This window comes from Uloborus diversus, chromosome 2 (assembly GCF_026930045.1).
Source record: "Uloborus diversus isolate 005 chromosome 2, Udiv.v.3.1, whole genome shotgun sequence".
In the NCBI taxonomy this organism is placed as follows: Eukaryota; Metazoa; Arthropoda; class Arachnida; order Araneae; family Uloboridae; genus Uloborus; species Uloborus diversus.
The window spans coordinates 217,272,171-217,293,390 of record NC_072732.1 but is presented as its reverse complement, the minus strand read 5'-3'; the positions used below and the strand labels follow the sequence as shown (position 1 = coordinate 217,293,390).

The window sequence follows — 21,220 nt, the reverse complement described above, 5'->3', positions numbered from 1 at the left end:
CTGCAGAGAATTTTCGACAAAATCAAAGTTGCTTATCCGAATTTCCCGGAGGACTGTATTTCTTTTAAATTACTGCAAAGTTTACCAGAAACGTATGATCATCTAATTCAACAGATTTTGATGAGGAAAGATGAAGATTTTACATTCGAGAAAATCCTGGTTGATCTAATTATTGAAGAAAACCGTCAAGAAATGAAAGAAGAGAAGACAAATGAGATGCAGGTTTTCCAAGTTAAATCTAAAATTCGATGTTACAAGTGTCATGAAGAAGGACATATAAGGAGCAGATGCCCTTATGTCAAAAATGAAGACCGTCAAAGAATGACTTCACAAGAAAGAAATAAAAGGGGAAACCAACACCAATCCCGGAAAGAATGGAGGGAAGAAGGTACGGGCCCAAGGAGTAGAAATCGCCGATGGAGTTCTAGAAGGAAGTTCCAGGAGCGTCGCCGATCACCTTCAAATAATAGATGTGAGTATCCTTTGTATTTCTTGTCAGAGGCAAATCTGAGTCAGACCCAAGATAAAGGGAATACATTTATTTTTGACACTGCCGCATCAAATCACTGTTGCTCAAATAAGAACTGGTTTAGGACATTTGAACCCCTAAATGATGTAAACATGGCTGTTGCCGTGAAAAAGCAAACTTTCCCGATTGAGGGAAAAGGGGAAATCAAAGTTAAGTTCGGTAAAAGAACTGTAATTCTCAAAGATGTAATGTATTCTTCCCGTTTGAGACGAAATATTTTGTCTGGCACCAAGTTTGACCAGGGTGGTGCAAAATTTAAAGGTGGGAGAGGTTTCGTGGAGGTATCCGACAAACAGGGATTAATTTTTAAAGCTGAACTCAATAATGGAGTTTATAATGTTAATTGTAAAAAGTTTAAAAATTCTCCTAGTTCTAGTCATGTAAATAAAGAACCTTCTGTAGAATGCTGTCAAAGCGACATTGAAACTTGGCATAAACGCTGTGGACACGTCAACACTGAAAGTATTCGTAAAACTAGTAATCTTTCAGCTGTTCGTGGCCTACCTAAGTTTAAACATGTTAAATTAAACTGTGATGTTTGTAAATTAGGAAAATTTAAGCGTGTTAGTTTCAAGTCAATTGATAGAGTAAGAAGTACCCAGCCATTGCAATTATTGCATATGGATGTTTGGGGAAAATGTGAAGTAGAGGGTAGAAACGGAGAAAATTATTTTCTTTCTATTATTGATGACTATTCTAAAAGGTGTTCATTGTATCCTATTAAGTCAAAAAGTCAGGTTCCGGGAATTGTAAAACAACATATTCTGAGAGCCGAAAGATTTATCGGCAAAAAGGTTGTCAGTATCAGATCTGATAACAGGACGGAATTTGTAAATCAGGAACTAGACGGGTTTTGTCAGAATATGGGTATACATCATGAACTCACAAATGTGTACACACCAGAGCAAAATGGATTAATTGAAAATTTTAACCGCACAGTAACAAATAGTGCACGCGTTTTGTTAAAAGAAAGTGGTTTGCCAAACAGTTTTTGGCCGGACGCGATGTTATATTTTGTATACACATGGAATAGGATTTGTCATTCAAGTCAAGAAAAGACTCCTTTTGAACTTTACGGGGGAAGAAAACCGTCTGTAAGACATTTAAAAGCATTCGGAACTACTTGTTTTGCCGGTATCCCACGACAATTAAGAAAGAAACTAGACCTAAAAGCCGAAAAAGGCGTTTTAATCGGATACGCGTTCAATCGTAAAGGATTTCGCGTTTATCTTCCAGACAAAGATAAAGTCATTGAAACAATCAACGTATCTTTCAAAGAGAATTCCTTTTTCAAGGACGAATTTACTTCCGAGCAGGAATCGCGCAGAAAAGAAAATACCCTTTTCTGGCCTCTTTCGCCTCAGGCAGAAGATAAGAATTCTTCGGAAGAAAGCGAAGATTCGAATCGCTTCAGAGAATTAGATGTTGAAAGTAGCTCTGAAGGGGGGGCGGAAAGTTCAGACAGTGAGGGGGATGATTCTAGTCGCAAACCAATGCGGGAAGCTAGGTGGATTCGGAAATTTGTCCCCAGACCTGATGGTTCAAGAAACGACGTATATTATTTTGAAAAGGGGAATAGCAAAAGATTAAGATCGTTGAATGATGTTCAAAAATATTGTCTTCGTGAAAACATAGCGTATGATCCGGAATTATTTAATTTTAAAGGCAATGATGATTTTCAGGGTGAAGTTTCAAATCAATCTAAAATTTTAACTCATGTTTCCTGACTAGACACAGAAATTAAAATCCCTAGAACATATAAACAGTCATTAAAATCTAATGAAAGGGGGGAATGGCAAAAATCAATGGAAATTGAAATAGGCACTATGCGTAAAAGAAATGTTTGGAATTTAGTCAAATTACCGGAAAATGTTAATCCTATCGGATGTAGATGGGTTTATAATTTAAAGAAAGGGGAAAATGGTGAAGTTTATAAAAGTAGACTAGTCGCTCAGGGGACTAATCAAGTGAGGGGACTAGATTTTGATCTAACCTTCTGCCCAGTAGTCTGCTTTAGTACCATTCGCTTTTTCTTTTCTTTGTTGGTATCAAGAGAAAATTGGCTACATATCCAATGTGACGTTAAAAGTGCGTACCTATATGCTCCTATTGATGAAATAATATATATGAAGCAACCCCCAGGTTTTATTGAAAAGGGAAAAGAAAATTATGTGTGCAAATTGAATAAAGCTATATACGGCCTGCACCAAAGCGGTCGTCTGTGGTTTTATGAAATTGAAAATATATTGCTTAAAATTGGTTTTCATAAATTTTTATCATGTAATTGTGTTTATTATACTGATAATGTGATTTTACTCTTATATGTGGATGACATTGTGTTATTCAGTAAGAAGGACAGGGATATTAAAGATGCTTTGAATTTACTTCAAAAACATGTTGAAATTAAAATTTTAGGTAAAACTAAAAAGCTACTAGGTGTAGAATTTGAAAATGAAGGAAATGGCTTAAATTTACATCAAACTGAATACATTCATGTAGTTTATGAAAGATTTAGTAAATTTAAAATTCCTATTTCTTCTTTACCTATTAGTAAAGGATGTGTTTATTCAAAGTTAAATTGTCCTACTACTCCAGCTGAGATTGACGAAATGTCAAAATATCCATACAAGAGTTTATTAGGGTGTTTATCATTTATTTCTAGTAGAACACGTCCTGATATATCATATGCTGTTAACATTTTCAGCCAATTTCAAAGTAACCCAGGAATTGTACACTGGGATGGATTGTTGAAATTACTAGGATATGTTTACCATACTAAAGATTTAAAATTAAACTTAAAATGTGAAAATGTTCAACTTATAACTTTTTCTGATGCTGATTTCGCCACAAATAAAGATGACAGAACCTCATTAGGCGGTCAACTTGTTTTACTTGATAAAGCTCCAATTGAATGGCGCACGTTCAAAGAACGAAGCGTTAGCCTTTCAACGATGGAAGCTGAATTTATTGCCATGACAGAATGTGCAAAAGAGCTCATGTGGTTTGATCGTATAATTGACGAATGCATCAAAATAAAAATTGTTAAAAGTTGTAAAATTAAATCTATTTTGTATGTGGATAATCAGGCTACGTTAGATTTTGTTAAATCGCCTATCGAAAATCATCGTAGTAAACACATTGATATCAAATTGTTTTTCATTCGGGATTTAGTTCATAAAAATATTTTTTAACGTGAGATATGTCAAAAGCAAAGATAACCTGTCGGACATATTCACGAAACCTCTCACCCGATTAGAAATTCAAAGATTTATTGAAAATTTTTTTTGTACAAATATAATAATAATTTAGATACATTTTTTAGATATTTTTGAAAATTGTTTAATGTACTTTAAATTTTTCTTTGCATCATGTTTTGTGAAATGTTTTTGCAAATTCTAACAATTTAATTGTCCACCTGAATGTTTTGGTGGCTTTTTCTCCCTATCAACCGGGTTGCGAACAGCTTTTTGTTACGTCTCGTTAAAAGTGAAAATGTAATTGTCAGAGTCTTCCCGGGAGTTAGGATAGAGTGAGTTTATTGTTGCACAGGGTTCATACTTCATTCGGATGAAAAAATTCCATGACTTTTCCAAGACTTTTTCATGACTTCATAAAAAAATTTCATGACCTTTTTACGTGAAGAGAATAGTACTATTTAATTTCAAACTGGGAAATTTTTTGAAAATGAGCATTAGCGAAACTTCTACGTGAATGCTTCTACCTCATCAAAGCACTTACTGATGATCGAAAAAATATCAGTGTACACCTAAAAACTAAACTATTCTTATTTGTCTTCATCATATGACTTTTAGTAAAGTTAGTAAAACTACAGTGAATGAAATATAACGGTGCTTAAATGTCTAATAATCTTTATAAACAGGTTGAATGATAATGAATGGGACAGAGGTTGAATGAGTCATTACTAAGTTTCAATACATTTGCTTCAAAGGTTGCCTAATAGCACCAGCATTGCATTTAAGCATACACATAGCTTGACAGTATTTTGGTTCATTAAAGAAAAGCCATTCTTTAGTAAATTCATGTTTCTAAACCAGATATTTATATTTAAAAAAGGAAAAACATTCAGTAGAGAGTAAATCTTCTGATTCAAATGTTCTTTTTTACTTATTTGCATTTTTAAATGCATATAAATTAGTAGGTTCAGAAATTCCTGAACATAGGGTTTGATTCCTGACATTGAACATAGCAGTGGGTCGCATATGGAGTTCTGTGGGCCGTATGTTGGGCTGTTTTAGAGTATTAGAATTCCCCTATTTCTGTGTTTTATCACCTGACTAAAGATTTTCATTTTCTAAAAGTTTCAACAAATTGAGATAAACTCTAATAAATTTAGTAATAAAGTTTTTACGAGTGATGAAAACAAACTGGGATGCAATTGAATTGCATTTTTTTAAGTGGGCGTGGCAAAATAAAAAATGTGCAAGTTCGGTACTACAGAATATAAAAAGTCTTGAAAATAATGGTAAATGCAAAATGAGTGATGTCCAAGCAGTAAAATGACATTGCAAAAAAAAAAGACGAGCGGGCTGCTACAATGGATGTAACCAGATTTCAAAATTCAGAATTGTTTTTGGGATCGTTCAATTTTCCAGTTTTAATATGTAAGACTGTTAAATCATTCAATATTTCTGATACTCTTTTAGCAACTGTTACTTTCTCTTTGCCCAGGCCATTTTTCCATGACTTTTCCAGGTCTGAAATTCACTAAATTTTTTTCCATGACTTTCCAGGATTTCCATGACCCGTACGAACCCTGTGTTGCATGAAGGTCTATCGCGGGTGTATTTGTTTTTCATTTTGTAAGACCCTATTTTGGAATATTGGAAACACCACTAGTTCCCGTTAGAATTTGTAATTTTCCTTCATTTAATATATTATGGTGCAAAAATGTTATTAAAAAAAAAAAAAAAAAAAATTGAATTAGTAAAAATGAAATTTTAATCAGTTAAAATTATCAGACAGTCTTTAAGTATAGAAGGGGAGCATTTTTTTGATGAAGATTTTTAGTGATCTATTTGTAAATGAAATGATTTAGTGAGAAATGGATAGTTAGTAAAAGAGCTTATTTACATTTCGTTATAAACATTTCTCAATATATGCCTTATACTATATTTTCTAGACTGTGATATTTTATATGCTGATTCGAACAGTTACTGTGGGTTTTTATTTTATATTTCAGATTAACCTACTGTCATTGTTATAAATAAAATCGGAAAAATGATTGAAAAAAATTATAAAGGACTTTGATCAAAAATTTGTTTTCGAACTTTTGGTGAAAATTCGTAGAAAACGTACTATGAGTTACGACGTACGAGAGAGTACGAAAGAAAAAAAAAGGACATTTCAAGATGATTGTTCTTTGAACTTTTGAATTTTTTTTTCAGCAAAGTGTATTGTTGTTTTTCTCAAATTTTGAGATTCTAGATCTATATTGGAAGTTCGTAATATAGAGTCAAGTTTATATTTAAAAATTTGTTCATTGTTTTTCTCATATAGTTATTAATATGTGGAAATTGTGTTAATGTCTAAATGAAGTCGAATTTTTTTTGAATGTTTTCATTGTGAGATGATGAGAGGGGGGGGCCTTGTTAGGCAAAAATGCCTGTTAATAACAACAGTAAATAATCCTATCTCATCACCTCACAACACCAATAGTAAAAGAATGTTTTTCCTTACTTATAATGTATTACCAATCATTCTGCATGACTGGGGTAAAAGAATCTTATCAGCACTCATTCACATTGGTCGAATCGACCGAATGTTTGTTTCACCTTCGTTCACCCTTGGCGGGAACTCCGTTGTGGATGACGTCATAGAAAGCGTCTAGAAGGAATCTGATGGCACGTGTGCTTAACGATAGCAGTGATGTGTCTGTTCACGTGACTCGGATATGCTAATGACCCGGGGGGATATTTAAACTGCTCGCGGCTTTAGTTCGCTCTCTCTTCGATCATCTCTTGTTGTAGGCGGTCGCTCGATCGGTATGCGAACTTGCTTGTTCGTGCCGTTCGCCCTTTATTAAAATGATTAGCTGGACTTAGCTTATTTCCCAATGGGTCTACTTCATCAAAGTTTTTTAGTCAATAGTCATGCAGTTTGCGTTGCACTGTTAGTTATCTCATGCAGAAGTAGCATGTAAAGAGATTATGTTGTTAGTATTTATTTTTATCATTTACAGCGTGTTTTTATCTATTTACATTATCGTTTAAATAAACTTCATGAAAGTTAGAAATAGTTTGTCAAGTTCTTATTTCCGAACTCACTCTGCTAGTATCAAAGAAACATTGGGGAGATATTATTAGATTAGAAATTCTCCCCAACAGAGTTGCGTTACGAATGTATCGCGCGGAGTATCCTAATCGACGAATGCCGGATCATAGAATTTTTCAACGGTTACATCGTCAACTTTGTGAAACAGGTGCGTTCGACGTCAACAGACATGAGGCTGGTCGATTAAGAGCTGTACGCACTCCAAGACTGGAAGAAAGCATCTTGAACATTGTGGCTGATAGACCCGAGTCAAGCACAAGAACTGTTGCGCGTGACGTAGTGTGAGTCATCAGACTGTATGCAGAGTGTTAAAGGAAAATCGCTTACACCCCTTCCATTTTCAGAAAGTACAAGCATTGAATCCGGCAGATTATCCTCTTCACGTGAACTTCTGCCAGTGGGTGTTGCAGCAATGTGCGTTGCAGCCGGATTTCGTAGGTCATGCGCTATTTACAGATGAAGCGACATTTTCACGCGAGGGTGTCTTTAATGCACACAATTCCCATGTGTGGGCAACCGATAATCCACATGCAACGCGTCCACATGCGTTTCAACAACGTTTCATTCAGTATTAATGTGTGGGTTGGTATTGTGAACGACTTTTTGATTGGCCCATACCTACTACCCACGCGACTCAGTGGCGGAAGCTATCTTATTTTTCTGCAAGAAGTGTTACCACAACTGCTGCATGATGTTCCGATCGCCATTCGTAACCGCATGTGGTTTCAGCACGATGGGGCGCCAGCACACTTCAGCATTGATGTACGGAATTACCTGAATGCCACGTTTGGTGCTAGATGGATTGGGCGTGGTGGACCAGTCCCTTGGCCACCCCGATCTCCCGATTTCTCGAGCCTCGATTACTTTTTATGGGGACATCTAAAGAGTAATGTTTATGAGACTCCAGTTGACTCACATGAGGATCTCGTCGCTCGCATATCTGTAGCTGCTGCAGGTGTGCGTGAAATACCAGGCATCTTTGAACGTGGACGCCAATCGCTGCACCGATGCTGTCAAGCATGTATCGCTAATGGTGGACGCAATTTTGAACACTTACTGTAAACATGACACTTGTCAACAACGATTTCAATAAAGTCTTTGTTTTTCCTTTCGGCCGTTATTTCCCCTGTTTACGCCTAACCACGTCACTTGCCACTATACATTCCTATACAATAAATCCTTGTTACAATGTCCTGTACCTACCATTAAAGTTTGTACCATGAATTCGGGACCACCCTGTATATTTATATAAATGGGGAAAGATTAAAATAATGCTTTGAAAATATTAGTTAAAATAATCATACCTTTTCTGCCGCATTTCAATAAGCGTTTTTTTTTCTCAAATTCAAGTAAAATGCTTTTTCAGAATTTTCCTTACTCACCACTATTGAGAATTATTGTTCATTCACATGCGAATGAAGTTCAAAACTTTAACTAGTCTTTTTTTTTTGGAATTCATAATGAATAAACTAATTATGCAGGATAGTCACTCAAGTCTTCTGCCAAACTCTGGAGCCGCAGCCGGACAAACTCAATGCACTTGTTAAAACGCTAATAACCTTCTTTTTCCTTCTTCAGGCAGAAAGTTCACACAATAGGGGCCGGACAGACCGTCCTAAGCACACAACAACCGTTGATCTAACTCTTCTCTAATTTTCCCTCGAGCTCCTAGTTCCAGATTCCAGAGAAAGGTTTTTAACAGAAAAGACCCCTGAAGGTCTGACGTTTCTAATGTCACCCCTACACGCGATTACGTCACGTCGTCTCCACGATGGCATTTCTGAGTGTTACAATTGGCCGACAAATGTCTTGCTTTAGTTACACAATAAACTTGTGTGGTTGACAAATAGGCATAACCCCTGCGAGTAGAATACTATTTTGGTTTTTGCCCGTCAGCCTAGAAAAAAGGAAAATGGTGCTGAATGTGTATTCAGAAGTTCGTTTCAAAATCACTTAAAATACATACCAATGGAACTTTGTGTTGTAATAAAATCTTTCTCTCTATTTTAATTTTTTTATCATTTCGGCACCCTATGTATTTCTCCACTTTGCTGTGAATTTTTTATTGATGATACAATTTTATAAATGTGTCCACTGTGAACTATCCAAAGCTATCATGTTTATTAATGTAGTTGTGTTTTTAAACTGAGACTTTCCGTGGGTTTCCATAGTTTATTGAATAACTATTTTGAAAAAAATATTTGAATCTTACATCTCGGCTGCTCACAGGTAATCTTCATGTGTGATACAGCTTCCCAGATATTTCTAAATAATATTTTAAGATTGAATTTTTTTTTTTAATTTACAGTATAAACACTTATTAGAACTCATGCTTTGCATTGTAAGTTTGTTAAAATGAGAAAATGTAAAAATGTGCACACTTCCATTTAACTTTTATCAAAGATATAATAAACTTAGAATTCACTCTAAAAGTAAAAATTGCTGATTGTAGCTGAAATTGCCGACTGTGTACAGGAAGGCGGCGCCCATTGGGAGGTCCCAGTGGCCTCTATAAAATTCCTTATTTGGGCCAAATTTGTCTGATCATTCAGCAAATTTTAAGACATTATTGTGTGCATTGCATATCCGTATTTTATCTTTCGGAAAATTGAAAATTTTCCCCAAGAATTTAAGTTCGGTGTGTCCCTGAATACAGTGTCGGCAAAATAATACTTTGATCAAGTAAATGTCGGTAAATGGAGAATACTGTGCAATTAGCAGTCGGCGAATTGATTCTGTCTTTCAGGGGGGCTTTCAGATGAATAGTCGTCAGTACACAAAATATACATGTTTTTTTGTTTTTCCTTTTTCAATAAAAGGTGAAAACGTGCATATGGTCTAGCTACATGCTACTTTACTCAAAGATTTAGAATACGGAATCAACTGAAAAAGCAAAAATGCCGACTCTAGCTGAATTTTTCTGAGTGGACGCTTATTGTCTCGGCAAAATTAGGCAGTCTCAAACTAAGCAATCGGCATAGTGTGAGCAATGTAAAACTGAATGTAAACGGAGATCCCATTCATGATTTTCTCATGCGCAAAGTATGAAAAGGTTAGATGTATAACTTTGTATGAATATGCTAACTTTTTTTAAAATTTCTGTCAATTAAAAGCTTTGAAATTCCGAAACACTGAATAATGCCGACTTATGAACTGATTTTGCCGACTGGATGAAATCACTGGGAGGGTGAGACACCCCCCTCACCCCCCCTATGGCGACGGTCCTGGTGACGGCTACGGAGCTTCTAATCTAAACTTTACAACGCTGCCAGATTAGGTTTGCCCCTAACTATAGGGCAACATTTCATGCAGCACCATGCTAAACTAACGAATGTGAAAATTGGCACATTTCAGGAAAGCCAAAACAATGTATTCCCCTCCACTTGATACATTAAGTTATTTTCAATGTTTTAATTTTTATATGGTAACTTTAAGTGTAAAATCATCGTTCAAAAGTAGTTTATAACCAGAAGGTAGTCCTTTGTAGTACAGCAAACCATGGAATTTGAAAAACTCAATTTGCCATTTTTCATATTTGTTTAGCATGTTGAAGATGATTTATTCACTGAATGAAACATTACAATAAAATACTATTGCAACTATTACTATTAAGCACAGGAACAATTAACACCTAAAAACGCAATTTATACCAAAAGAAAATTCATCAAGTACCTGATAACAATCATTGCATCCATAGTAGCCTTCAGACATACCAAAGATCAAGGTGTTCGGCTTGAAGTTCTTTCCCTCTTTTGGAATCTATTGAAAATGATATTAAATAAATGAATGATTATAATGGGAAAAAAAAAAAGACATTGAATATCACTGGAATATGTCACTAAATAAATTTCCCAAGCAAAAAGTGATATTTTGTTCCTAGAAGCTCATAACTAATGCTTTAAAATACCTTTTTGGACAAAATGATTTCTTTTTTTTCAGGGGAAAAAAACGCTTTAAGGGGGCTTAATTTATGCTTCTTATTAAAAAAAAAAAAAGAGGTGACAGAGCATAATTGTCACTTTTGAAATTAATTCTCCTAATATACCATGCCTTAATGAAAAATACTATGCCTTGCCTTCAAGCTTTGAGTTGAACCAAACCATTGCTTCGGTCACTTGTCTGGTCAGTGACATTTCTAAATTAGCTACGAGTTTGTGTTGCATTCTTGGCTTCCTTGAGAGGTTTTCCACCTCTGGTTCAGTCACTTCCTATTCCGGGATGAGGAGTGCTAATAAGCACAAAACTGCTGGTCCTCGTATGGAATGACTGAGCTGGCAGTGTATTTCCATGTATTTTTGCCTTAGCCCTGGCTATAGGGCGGTAAACTTACTGAAAACATGACATAACTTTTTTTTTTTTTTTTTTTTTTTTTAGCGCCTGTTACATTCTGTGCCATTTCAAGACTTGTGGCATTTCTTTATGAGCTTTTTTCCACTTCTCCTCCTTTTAGTGGGCTCTCCAATGCCATTATTAATTCTAAAAGTTTTGAGTGTTTAATGAATCAGGACTGATGCTTTGTTATTGATAAAGTTCAAATTTCACTCCCAATCATGTCATTCTTGAACAAAGAAAATTAACCCATCACTAATTTAATACTGTATATATGAAATTAAAAGACTAAGCAGTAAGTTACTGTCCTTAAGCTAGGTAGTGAGAAGGTTCTAAGTAGGGCAATATTAAAATATTAAAGTAGGGATATGGAAGAGTGCAATGTGGTTTTAAATGCGACGCAACATTTACTCAGAGCTGCCAACTTTTGAAAATCCAAAATCCGTAGCAGCATTTTGTGGCGCGGGGGGGGGGGGGGGGGGCACAGATTTAAACAGTAATGAATTGGCAACAGTATAAAGAACAAAAAACAATGATACTTAACAAATTTTAAATACAATACTGAAAATAGTAATACGGAATAAAAAAATTTTATACAGAATGTTTTAAGATGATAAAATACTAATTTTAAAAACTCACTTCTCGATTATTAGCTGTATTTTTCACCCGGTCGGCATGTCTTTTTGAAGTAAAACATGCTTGCGAAGAGACCGTCAGCACACGTGTAGAAGTTTGATTTTCTGAACTCACCCGGTTTAGTTTTCATGGCAGTTTTTTTTTTTTCCGTTCTTGGGATTATAAATTTAGAAAAAAAACAGAAAATCGTAATTTTTGGACCCGCATTCGTAGCATCTTAGTTTAAAGCTGTAATTTGTAGAAACAACGACTTTTTTCATAGCAGTTGGCAGCTCTGCATTTACTACTCTCGCCCGGAATGGGCAAAGAACCTTGAATGTCTTCTTGAAAAACAACAACCGAGAACTTACAAGATGTCCTGGGAGAAAAGATCAAGCCCAAACATCTATTTTGAACAAACTAGCAATGCAAAAAATTAATATCAAATGCTGAAAAAAGAAAACCCTCAATGATTCTCACCTGCTCGCCTAGGAACACCAGGCCAGAGAAGAACACCATCCACTCTATAAGGAGTTGCCTTTTCTCGGTTGCTCTCCATACTTTCACTGTGACGTCTATGTGGATGGGGGTTAAGGTTTCAATCACATATGAAGCATCGTCAGAGCCAAGAATATAAACTGTGCAAGTTGGAAAAACTTGATCATTTTAAGATAAGCTATGCCTGGTAACGTTAGGCAATATAAAAATTGAAACTCATCTTCAATTTACCATAAAGCTGAGTTGAATTTTATTAAACAAACTTATAAATTACAGCAAAAGTTTTGTTAACCCCTTTTAAAATTACTCTTTCCAGCAAGGCTGCTCAAGTTCTTTCAGCAAAAATCTTTGAAAACCTAACATTGGCAAAGTCCATGAAGTTCAATATTTCGCGGAAAAATGTGTAAGCTGGTGGCTTAAATTTGCATGTCATTCATAAACTTAAAAACTGTTCGTGAATTTCTTAAAGGATACGAGGAGATGCAGTGTCCACATTTTCTGGAAAATTGCTGCTTTCGAAATCTTTCCATGAAGGACTCTGAAACAAATATTCTTTTATTAAAAAAAATATTTAGAGAGTTAGTAAAATATTTCAATTCAATCAATATAACACAGCAACAAGAAAGAAAAAACATTGAAATTTTATATTAATATTGTCTGCGCCAATATGCAAATGCGCTGTCCGCAGAGGGCAGCACAGGTGACTGTAGACATAAAACGGCTGAGCTCCATGAGAAGAAAAAATTCCTACCTGATGTATCTTAACCACATTTGGACACTCGTCCATTACACTGCATGTTGCAGTACTTTCATAAAACCAAGAACGGTTTCAATTTTATTTATAATGTTATTTTATTTTAATTAACTGTACTTACGCTAAGTTAAATATAATACTTTTAAGTAAATCCTAGTTTTCTTGACTACAATCATTACAAGAGCAAACATTTGGAGGCACCAGGCGAGATCATATGGATTCTACTCGAGGATTCAACATTTAAAGAATTCAAAGATAAGTATATCTTTTCAATCAAATAGTTTGACTTTGGTTATCATTCGTCATTCAAAATGACCGGCAATAGTGCTGAAGATAAAACTTCACAAATGCAACACGGCACTGATGAAAAAGCCGTTAAAATGCTTCGTGGACGGGCCAAAGCGGCTCTAACTAGAATAACTAACTTCATTAATGTCGAAGGACAAATATTTGATAAATTTGATTTAAGAAGCAAACTAGAAAGATTAGAAACTATATTTATTGAATGTAACAAAGCTGATTCTAAAATGGCCGGAAGAACTTTCGGAAATAGAACAGTTCGAAGAAACATATTATGCAACCAAAGTCAAGCTACTAAAAGCTCTTGAAAATTTGTCTGTGAATTTAAATCAAGTGCAAATTCAAAATAATGATTGTATGCCTATAGGTAATTCAATAAGTAATAATTTTAAGCTACCCAAGTTAAACATTGAATCTTTTACTGGTCAATATCAAGACTGGCCTTCATTCAAAGATTTGTATCTTTCATTAGTGCATAAAAATAATAGGCTTTCAAACATTCAAAAATTTCAATATCTTAAAGGGCTTTTGTGTTTTGAACCAGCAAGTATAATCAAGCATATTCCTATATCGGAAACTGGTTATACTGAAGCTTGGGATAAACTGTTAGTTCGCTATGATAATAAGAAACAAATAATTTCTTCTTTAATTAAAACCTTCATGGATCAACCAGATATTGTTAACGCTAATTGTGCTAATTTGCGCAATCTCACTGATACTTCTGACGAAGTTATCAGAGGTCTAAAATCTATAGATTCTAAAGCAGATTCTAGAGATATTTGGCTAATTTATATTTTATTACAAAAATTGGATAGCAAGACACGGGAAGAATGGGCGAAACATACAACTAAGGAAGAATTTCCTACATTTGAAATGTTTTTGGAGTTTCTAAATAATAAATGTGTATCTTTAGAATTATGCAATTCAACCAAATGCAATGAAATTAGAAATTCATCCAGAAGTAATAAAAATAGTGCATCTAATAGATGTATAAAATGTAAGGACACTTCTCATTATTTGTCAAAATGTCCGAAATTTAAAGAAATGAATGTAAAAGAACGCAAGCAATTCATGAATAAATTCAAATTGTGCTTTAATTGTTTATCTAACAAGCATTCGGATATTCAATCATGCAATTCTTCTTATTCATGTCATTTTTGCAAACGCAAACATCATTCACTTCTGCATGAAAGTTATGAGCAAAAAAATGTTTTCTCGAATGCATTTCATTCGAAAGGTTCAAGTCGAAACTTTCCGCAAATAAACTCTAGTGTACAACAAACTGATATCCCAACACGAAACGAAAAAAGCGTATCTGTGAATGCCGTTAGAGCTGCATTTGCGTTATTACCTACAGCTTGTGTTTTTGTCAAAGATGCTAGCGGGGAATCGAGAACCTTAAGAATTTTGTGTGACTCAGGAAGCATGACTACGCTCCTATCCAACTCCTGTTTAAATTCTTTGGGATTAAAAAGAAAAAATGCACGTTTCCCTATCAGTGGTCTTGCAGGTTCTAAAATTGGTTTAACTAAAGGCTGTGTTGAAGTCAATTTAAGTTCCAGATTCAACTCTGATATTCCACTGCCCGTAAATGCTTTAATTCTAGATAAATTGACGGCCCCACTTCCAACTGAAGCAATTCAAAAGGAACATTTCGCACATTTAAGTAACATTAATTTAGCCGATGAAAACTTTTACCTTCCAAGTAAAGTGGATATGATTCTTGGTGCTGATTACCTATTCTCTATTTTCCTTCCGGGTCAGATAAATTGTTTGGAAAGTAATTTAATCGCTCAAAACTCAATTTTTGGTTTTTTAGTTTCGGGAAGACTGCCAGAAAATCAGTCGAATTCAAATTCATCAACTAGCTTACACATTTACGAATTAAATGTTGATAGTGAGCTTAGAAAATTTTGGGAAATGGAAGAAGTATCAGTAGTGAAAAGTAAAATTCTTTCACCGGAAGAAGAATTCGTAGAAACACACTTTAAAGAAAATTATTCAACAAATTTCGATGGACGTTTTGTTGTGAAGTTACCGTTTTCGAAGTCGAAAGCCGAGTTAGGCGATTCAAAATCCGCGGCTATTTCGCGACTTTATGCCATGGAACGAAAATTCAAATTCAATCCGGAATTCGAAAAACATTATAAAGAATTTATGCTCAACTACGAAGATTCAGGTCACATGTCGCCTTTAACAAAGAATTCAGATATTCTTCTAAAAAATGAACAGTGTTTTTTGCCTCATCACGCTGTTTTCAAGCCATCTAGTACCACTACAAAATTACGCGTAGTTTTTGACGCATCTTGTAAAACTTCAAACGGAACTTCGCTAAATTCAATTTTAGGAGTGGGTCCCAAATTACAACGAGATATTTTTGAAATATTGCTAAACTTCAGATTTCCAAAAATAGTTTTCACTGCGGACATTGAGAAAATGTACCGTCAAATTTTAGTATCGGACGAAGATCAACCTTATCAACAAATTGTTTGGCGATACAATGCCAAAGATAAAATACAAACGTACAGGTTAAAAACTGTAACGTACGGTTTAGCTTCCGCCTCATTCCTAGCTACCAGATGTATCAAACAAATTGCTCTTGATACACCTAATCCTAAAATATCACGCATTTTACAAGAAGACGTATATATGGATGATCTTTTGTCAGGTTCGAGTAATTTTTCAGACGCAATTTCAATTTGCAAAAATATTGCGTCAATTTTACAATCCTACGGATTTAACTTAAGGAAATGGAATTCAAATTCTTCCAAATTCCTTGAAGAATTTCCCGAGCAATGTTCCTCGGAAACAAGCTTTGAAATCAATCGTGATGCACACGTTAGTTCTAAAGTGTTAGGTTTATTTTGGAATTCAACAAATGATACATTTGCATTCAAGGTTAATTTATCACTTTCACCACCCTACACTAAAAGACGGATTCTATCGGAGTCTGCACGTATTTTCGATCCTTTGGGATTACTTGCACCTTGTGTAGTTACAATCAAAATATTCTATCAAAAGTTGTGGCTTATCAAGGGGGATTGGGATTCACCCATTCCGAAGTTAATGGAAACCGAATGGTTAAAGTTTCAGGCATCATTCAACGAAATAAATGATATCACTATTTCTAGAAGTGTCACCATTGATTCAGAATGCGAAATTGAATTACATGGTTTTGCAGACGCGTCATCACTAGCAAACGCGGCTGTGATTTACTGTCGTCAAATTGTCGATGGGTCCACAACAGTTTCACTGTTGGTTGCTAAAACTAAGGTTGCTCCACTCAAGCAAATCTCCATTCCTAGACTGGAATTATGTGCCGCGCACTTGTTATCAAAATTATTTCTCACTGTTCTCAACTCGTTGAAGAATTTCAATCTTCGCGTTTTCGCATGGACAGATTCAAAGGTAGTTCTTTCATGGCTATCTTCTCATCCACGTAAGTGGAAGACTTTTGTCGCAAATAGAATTTCTGAAACAATAGAAGTTCTACCCCCAGCTCACTGGAATTTCGTATCCTCCAGAGAGAACCCTTCAGACATCGCTTCACGTGGTATCGACCCTAAATGTCTACCAAATTGCGATCTGTGGTGGCATGGCCCGCACTGGCTACATTCAAATCAAATGCATTGGCCTATGGCTGAATTACATTCTACATACGTTGTTAGCGCAGTTAAAGCTGAGGAAAAATCAAATCCAATGTTTAACTTTCATGCTAGTTCAACAAATGACCTATTCGTTCGTCTATTCAAAAAATATTCATCATTATCGAAAATTATTCGCATCTTGGCATATTGCTACAGATTTATTAATCTTTGTAAAAAAAGAATCGGATTCAATATTGCTTCTTGCAATACCCTCGGTTCACTCACTTCTGCAGAAACAAGGGCTGCAGAAGAAAAACTCATTCACTGGGTTCAAGACACACATTTTTCTGAAGAGAAAAAATGCATTTGGCTTCAAAAGCCACTGAAAAGACGCAGTCCTTTGCGGTCACTTTTCCCATTCATAGACGGAAACGGTCTCTTACGGGTGGGAGGTCGGTTACAGAACGCCGACTTACCCATGAACAGGAAACATCCTATCATTATCCCATCACAACACAGATTTAGTGAACTGTTAATTCGCGAAAAACACGTAGCTTATTTGCATGCTGGTCCTACCTTATTATCTCATATATTAAGGCAATCATATTGGATAATAGGAGGAAAAAGATTGATCAACAAATGTGTTAATCAATGCATAAAATGTCATAGATTCAAAACTGGTAACAGTTCACAACTCATGGGCAATCTGCCTAAACCACGAGTGACTTTAGAAAGAGCTTTCTTTCATTCTGGAATAGATTACGCCGGACCTGTTTCTATAAAATTTAGTAAAGGTCGAGGTGCTAAAGTTACGAAAGGTTACATTGCACTTTTCATTTGCCTGTCAACTAAGGCAGTACACATCGAAGTAGTAAGCGATCTGACAACAGAAGCTTTCATCGCTGCTTTGCGACGCTTTCGTGCTCGCCGTGGCACCCCTCGCCACGTATACAGCGACAACGCCACTAATTTTCATGGAGCTCATCGAAAATTGAATGAGATAGAACAATCCTGGCTCAACGCTCTTAGCTCGGATCCTGTCGTTGATTACTTGACACAGTTCTCAATTGAATGGCATTTCATTCCTCCTTCTGCCCCTCATTTTGGGGGAATTTGGGAAGCAGGAATTTGATCTGTAAAGTTTCACCTCAAACGAGTTATAGGAGAAACAGCTCTAACCTTCGAAGAGCTAACTACATTAACTACTCAAATTGAAGCACTTCTGAATTCACGTCCAATCACATGTGTTGACGTCAATGATACCGACTCTATAAATGCTTTGACTCCTTCGCATTTCCTTACAGTTGATGTGATAAGTTCAATTCCGGATCCAGCAAACCTGAACGAGCATAGCTTCAAAGGAAAGTGGGAACTTATCCAGAATCTCCGCAAAGGCTTCTGGAAGCAGTGGTCAAAGGAGTACCTCTCATCTCTGCAGAGTCGTCAAAAGTGGACCACCCCTCATGCCAACATTCAAGTCAACGATATTGTGTTAGTGAAAGAAGCCTCATCACCTGGTTTGTGGCCCTTGGCTGGGGTTCTTGAAGTTCACCCGGGAGCGGACGACCTGGTCCGCGTTGCAACAGTAAAGACAGCTAAAGGGATCTTCCAGAGACCGATCTGCAAACTATCTCCTATTCCTATGTATCAGGACTCAAGTCCCTATCAGGACTCAATTCCTGATAGGGTGGGAGTATGTCTGCGCCAATATGCAAATGCGCTGTCCGCAGAGGGCAGCACAGGTGACTGTAGACATAAAACGGCTGAGCTCCATGAGAAGAAAAAATTCATAACCTGATGTATCTTAACCACATTTGGACACTCGTCCATTACACTGCATGTTGCAGTACTTTCATAAAACCAAGAACGGTTTCAATTTTATTTATAATGTTATTTTATTTTAATTAACTGTACATACGCTAAGTTAAATATAATACTTTTAAGTAAATCCTAGTTTTCTTGACTACAATCATTACAAGAGCAAACAAATATCTTGAAAAAACTGTAACAGAATTAATTTTTATATCATAGATTATGTTGTTGTCACATGATAAGCATTCATTCTTTTTCGATAACATACCCAATAAATGCATAACTTTTGAGAATTATTTTAAACATTCAAAAGCTGAATTTTGTTAGGAAGTTGGACTTTGTTTGGATATGCCTGAAACATGAGCATCCATGTGCAAAATTTTAAGGGATAAGGGGGACTCGGATATTATCCCCATGATTTAGCAGGATATTTTCTCTACGGAAACCGATTTCAGTACAGGTTAAAGTTATTAAAATTTGACATTTTTAATAATTTATTCATTAATGGCTGGAGAAGAAATGTTTTTACATTTTTGCAAAGAAAAACATACTAAAAGCAAAGAAGTTCTAATTTCTTAGGGGGGCTTGAGCCCCCACTGGCCCCCCATTGGGCACCTATGGCCTGAAACAAACCTTTATGAAATCCAGATAAAAAAGTCATTTACGAAAATTTCAAACAAACAATAAATAGTGGAAATGTAAAAGGAAATAAAATACACATTAAAGTATACAAAAAACTTGATTCAGAAAGCAGTTTTATCAGGACAACTTTACTATTTTTATATGCATGAAGTTCTTCAGGAAAAATGTCTCGCTTCTACAATACACACGTGCTAACAGATCAATCATCTCAAATCTGAAAAATTCTTCAGATTTGAGCGAATCAACTTCACAAGCAATAACTAGAGAAAGATGTCATAAATATGATTAATTTGATAAAGTGGAACCCTGATTTTACATTGCTTGTTTCATACATTATCGTGTTTCCTACCTCATTTTCTGCTCTGCTCGTTAGTAAAATTTGCTATTTTCGAAATGTTAAAATATTTTGGCATTTACATCACCCTTTTTCAGATAATCCACTTAATATGTTTTACTTTAAACAGATCAAAATAATATTTCTTATGCAAGAATCACATAGATATTTTCTTAGGAATTTTTTTTTTTAAATAAATTTTTTCTCAGCTCTTTGATGCCATTCTGGCATTCTTTCTGCTCTACCTTATGGTTTTTAATTGCTAAGAAGAAAAGCTCTCAAACAATTTTTGCTTGCAGATGCAAACCAAGAAGAAAATTTGTGAAACATTGCTAACATGTTAAAAATTAAATTGTACATAAAAACAACAAGCAAGATGAGATCCTTTCACTAGTCCATTGAGAAAATGTTAAGTTTTCAAAAAATATGCTAAGATTTTCATACCGACTCCAATTTCCCATCTTCCTTTTTTGGTGCGTTTTTTATCATTAGTCTGATGGAATAAGTACTAAAAATATAAAAAATCAAAATGTAATACATACCATGGTTTCTGAAAGTACTTCACTTGTGTAGAAAGCTAGAAGAAAATGTATAATGAAAAGATAGTAAGTGAAATGAGCATGTTTTTATAAAAACAAATAAAGACCACAAAAGATCCAAACCCACCTGGGGAGTCTGGATTCCGGTGCAGGGTGAACTCCAGATCCGGTTCGGGAGCCGGATCTTCTTCGGGTAGGATGATGTTGCGTGCGGAGATACTCCTCAAGTGCCGTAAGCGACGCTAGGAGAACAAAAAGAAAGATAGGGTAAATGACTTGACTAGTTATGGGAAAGGTAAAGGGTAAATAATAATAATAATTTGAATTTTAAAATCTTGAATTCAAATTATGTTTTTCGCAATCATGAGGTTTTTTTTTTGGGTGTGTGCAGGCGTGTGTGAGTGTGTGTGTGTTTGTATCTGTGTGCAGGCGTGTGTGTATGTGTAGGTGTCTCTGTGTGCAGGCATGCATGTTTGTATGTATGCGTGTAGGATATGGACGCAATCTGGAGAAGTTCTTGGCTAGAGGAGTAGCATCGTGGGCCTGTCAATGGTAGTGCTGCAGAGGGAGGTGGGGGGAAAGTAAAATCATAGGATGCCAAAAACAGTCAAGTGAGAAGAGAACAATAAGCAATCCTGATTGCTCAAAAAAAAAAAAAAAAAAAGGATTGTTGTAGAACTGTGATTTTTTGTTGCAGTTTTAGTTCATAGAAAAACATGATTCTTACAGAGTTAGAACTCGGAAATTGCACTTTTACAGCTCTGAAATTTTTATTAATTTTCAACAATGATTTTCTTAGACATAAATTGGAATGCACTGGTTTGACCAGTTATGGTCACACTCGCTTAGTTATGGTCATACTAAAAATTAATAATGGTTATTTCCAGGAATTATTTAAAAAAAAAAATGTATTAAAATACACATTTTCCTTGCACTATAATCAAATTTCAACTTACTAATTCGAGCAACATTAAAACTGAAGAAAGTCTA

At 35.4% G+C, this 21,220-nt stretch overlaps 1 protein-coding gene across 1 annotated transcript in view; it reads right to left on the bottom strand.

Moving 5' to 3' along the window:
- LOC129217684 (UV radiation resistance-associated gene protein-like) overlaps positions 1 to 20,468 on the bottom strand; it is a 51,648-nt gene extending 31,180 nt beyond the window's left edge. The window contains exons 1-5 of the mRNA XM_054852018.1: positions 20,358 to 20,468; positions 20,234 to 20,268; positions 12,737 to 12,800; positions 12,245 to 12,339; positions 10,493 to 10,579 (exon numbers count right to left, since the gene is read on the bottom strand). Coding sequence (XP_054707993.1) covers positions 10,493 to 10,579; positions 12,245 to 12,339; positions 12,737 to 12,800; positions 20,234 to 20,236 — 249 coding nt within the window. The 5' untranslated portion in view covers positions 20,237 to 20,268; positions 20,358 to 20,468. The remainder of the gene's footprint in view (positions 1 to 10,492; positions 10,580 to 12,244; positions 12,340 to 12,736; positions 12,801 to 20,233; positions 20,269 to 20,357) is intronic.
- Positions 20,469 to 21,220: the final 752 nt, after the last annotated feature.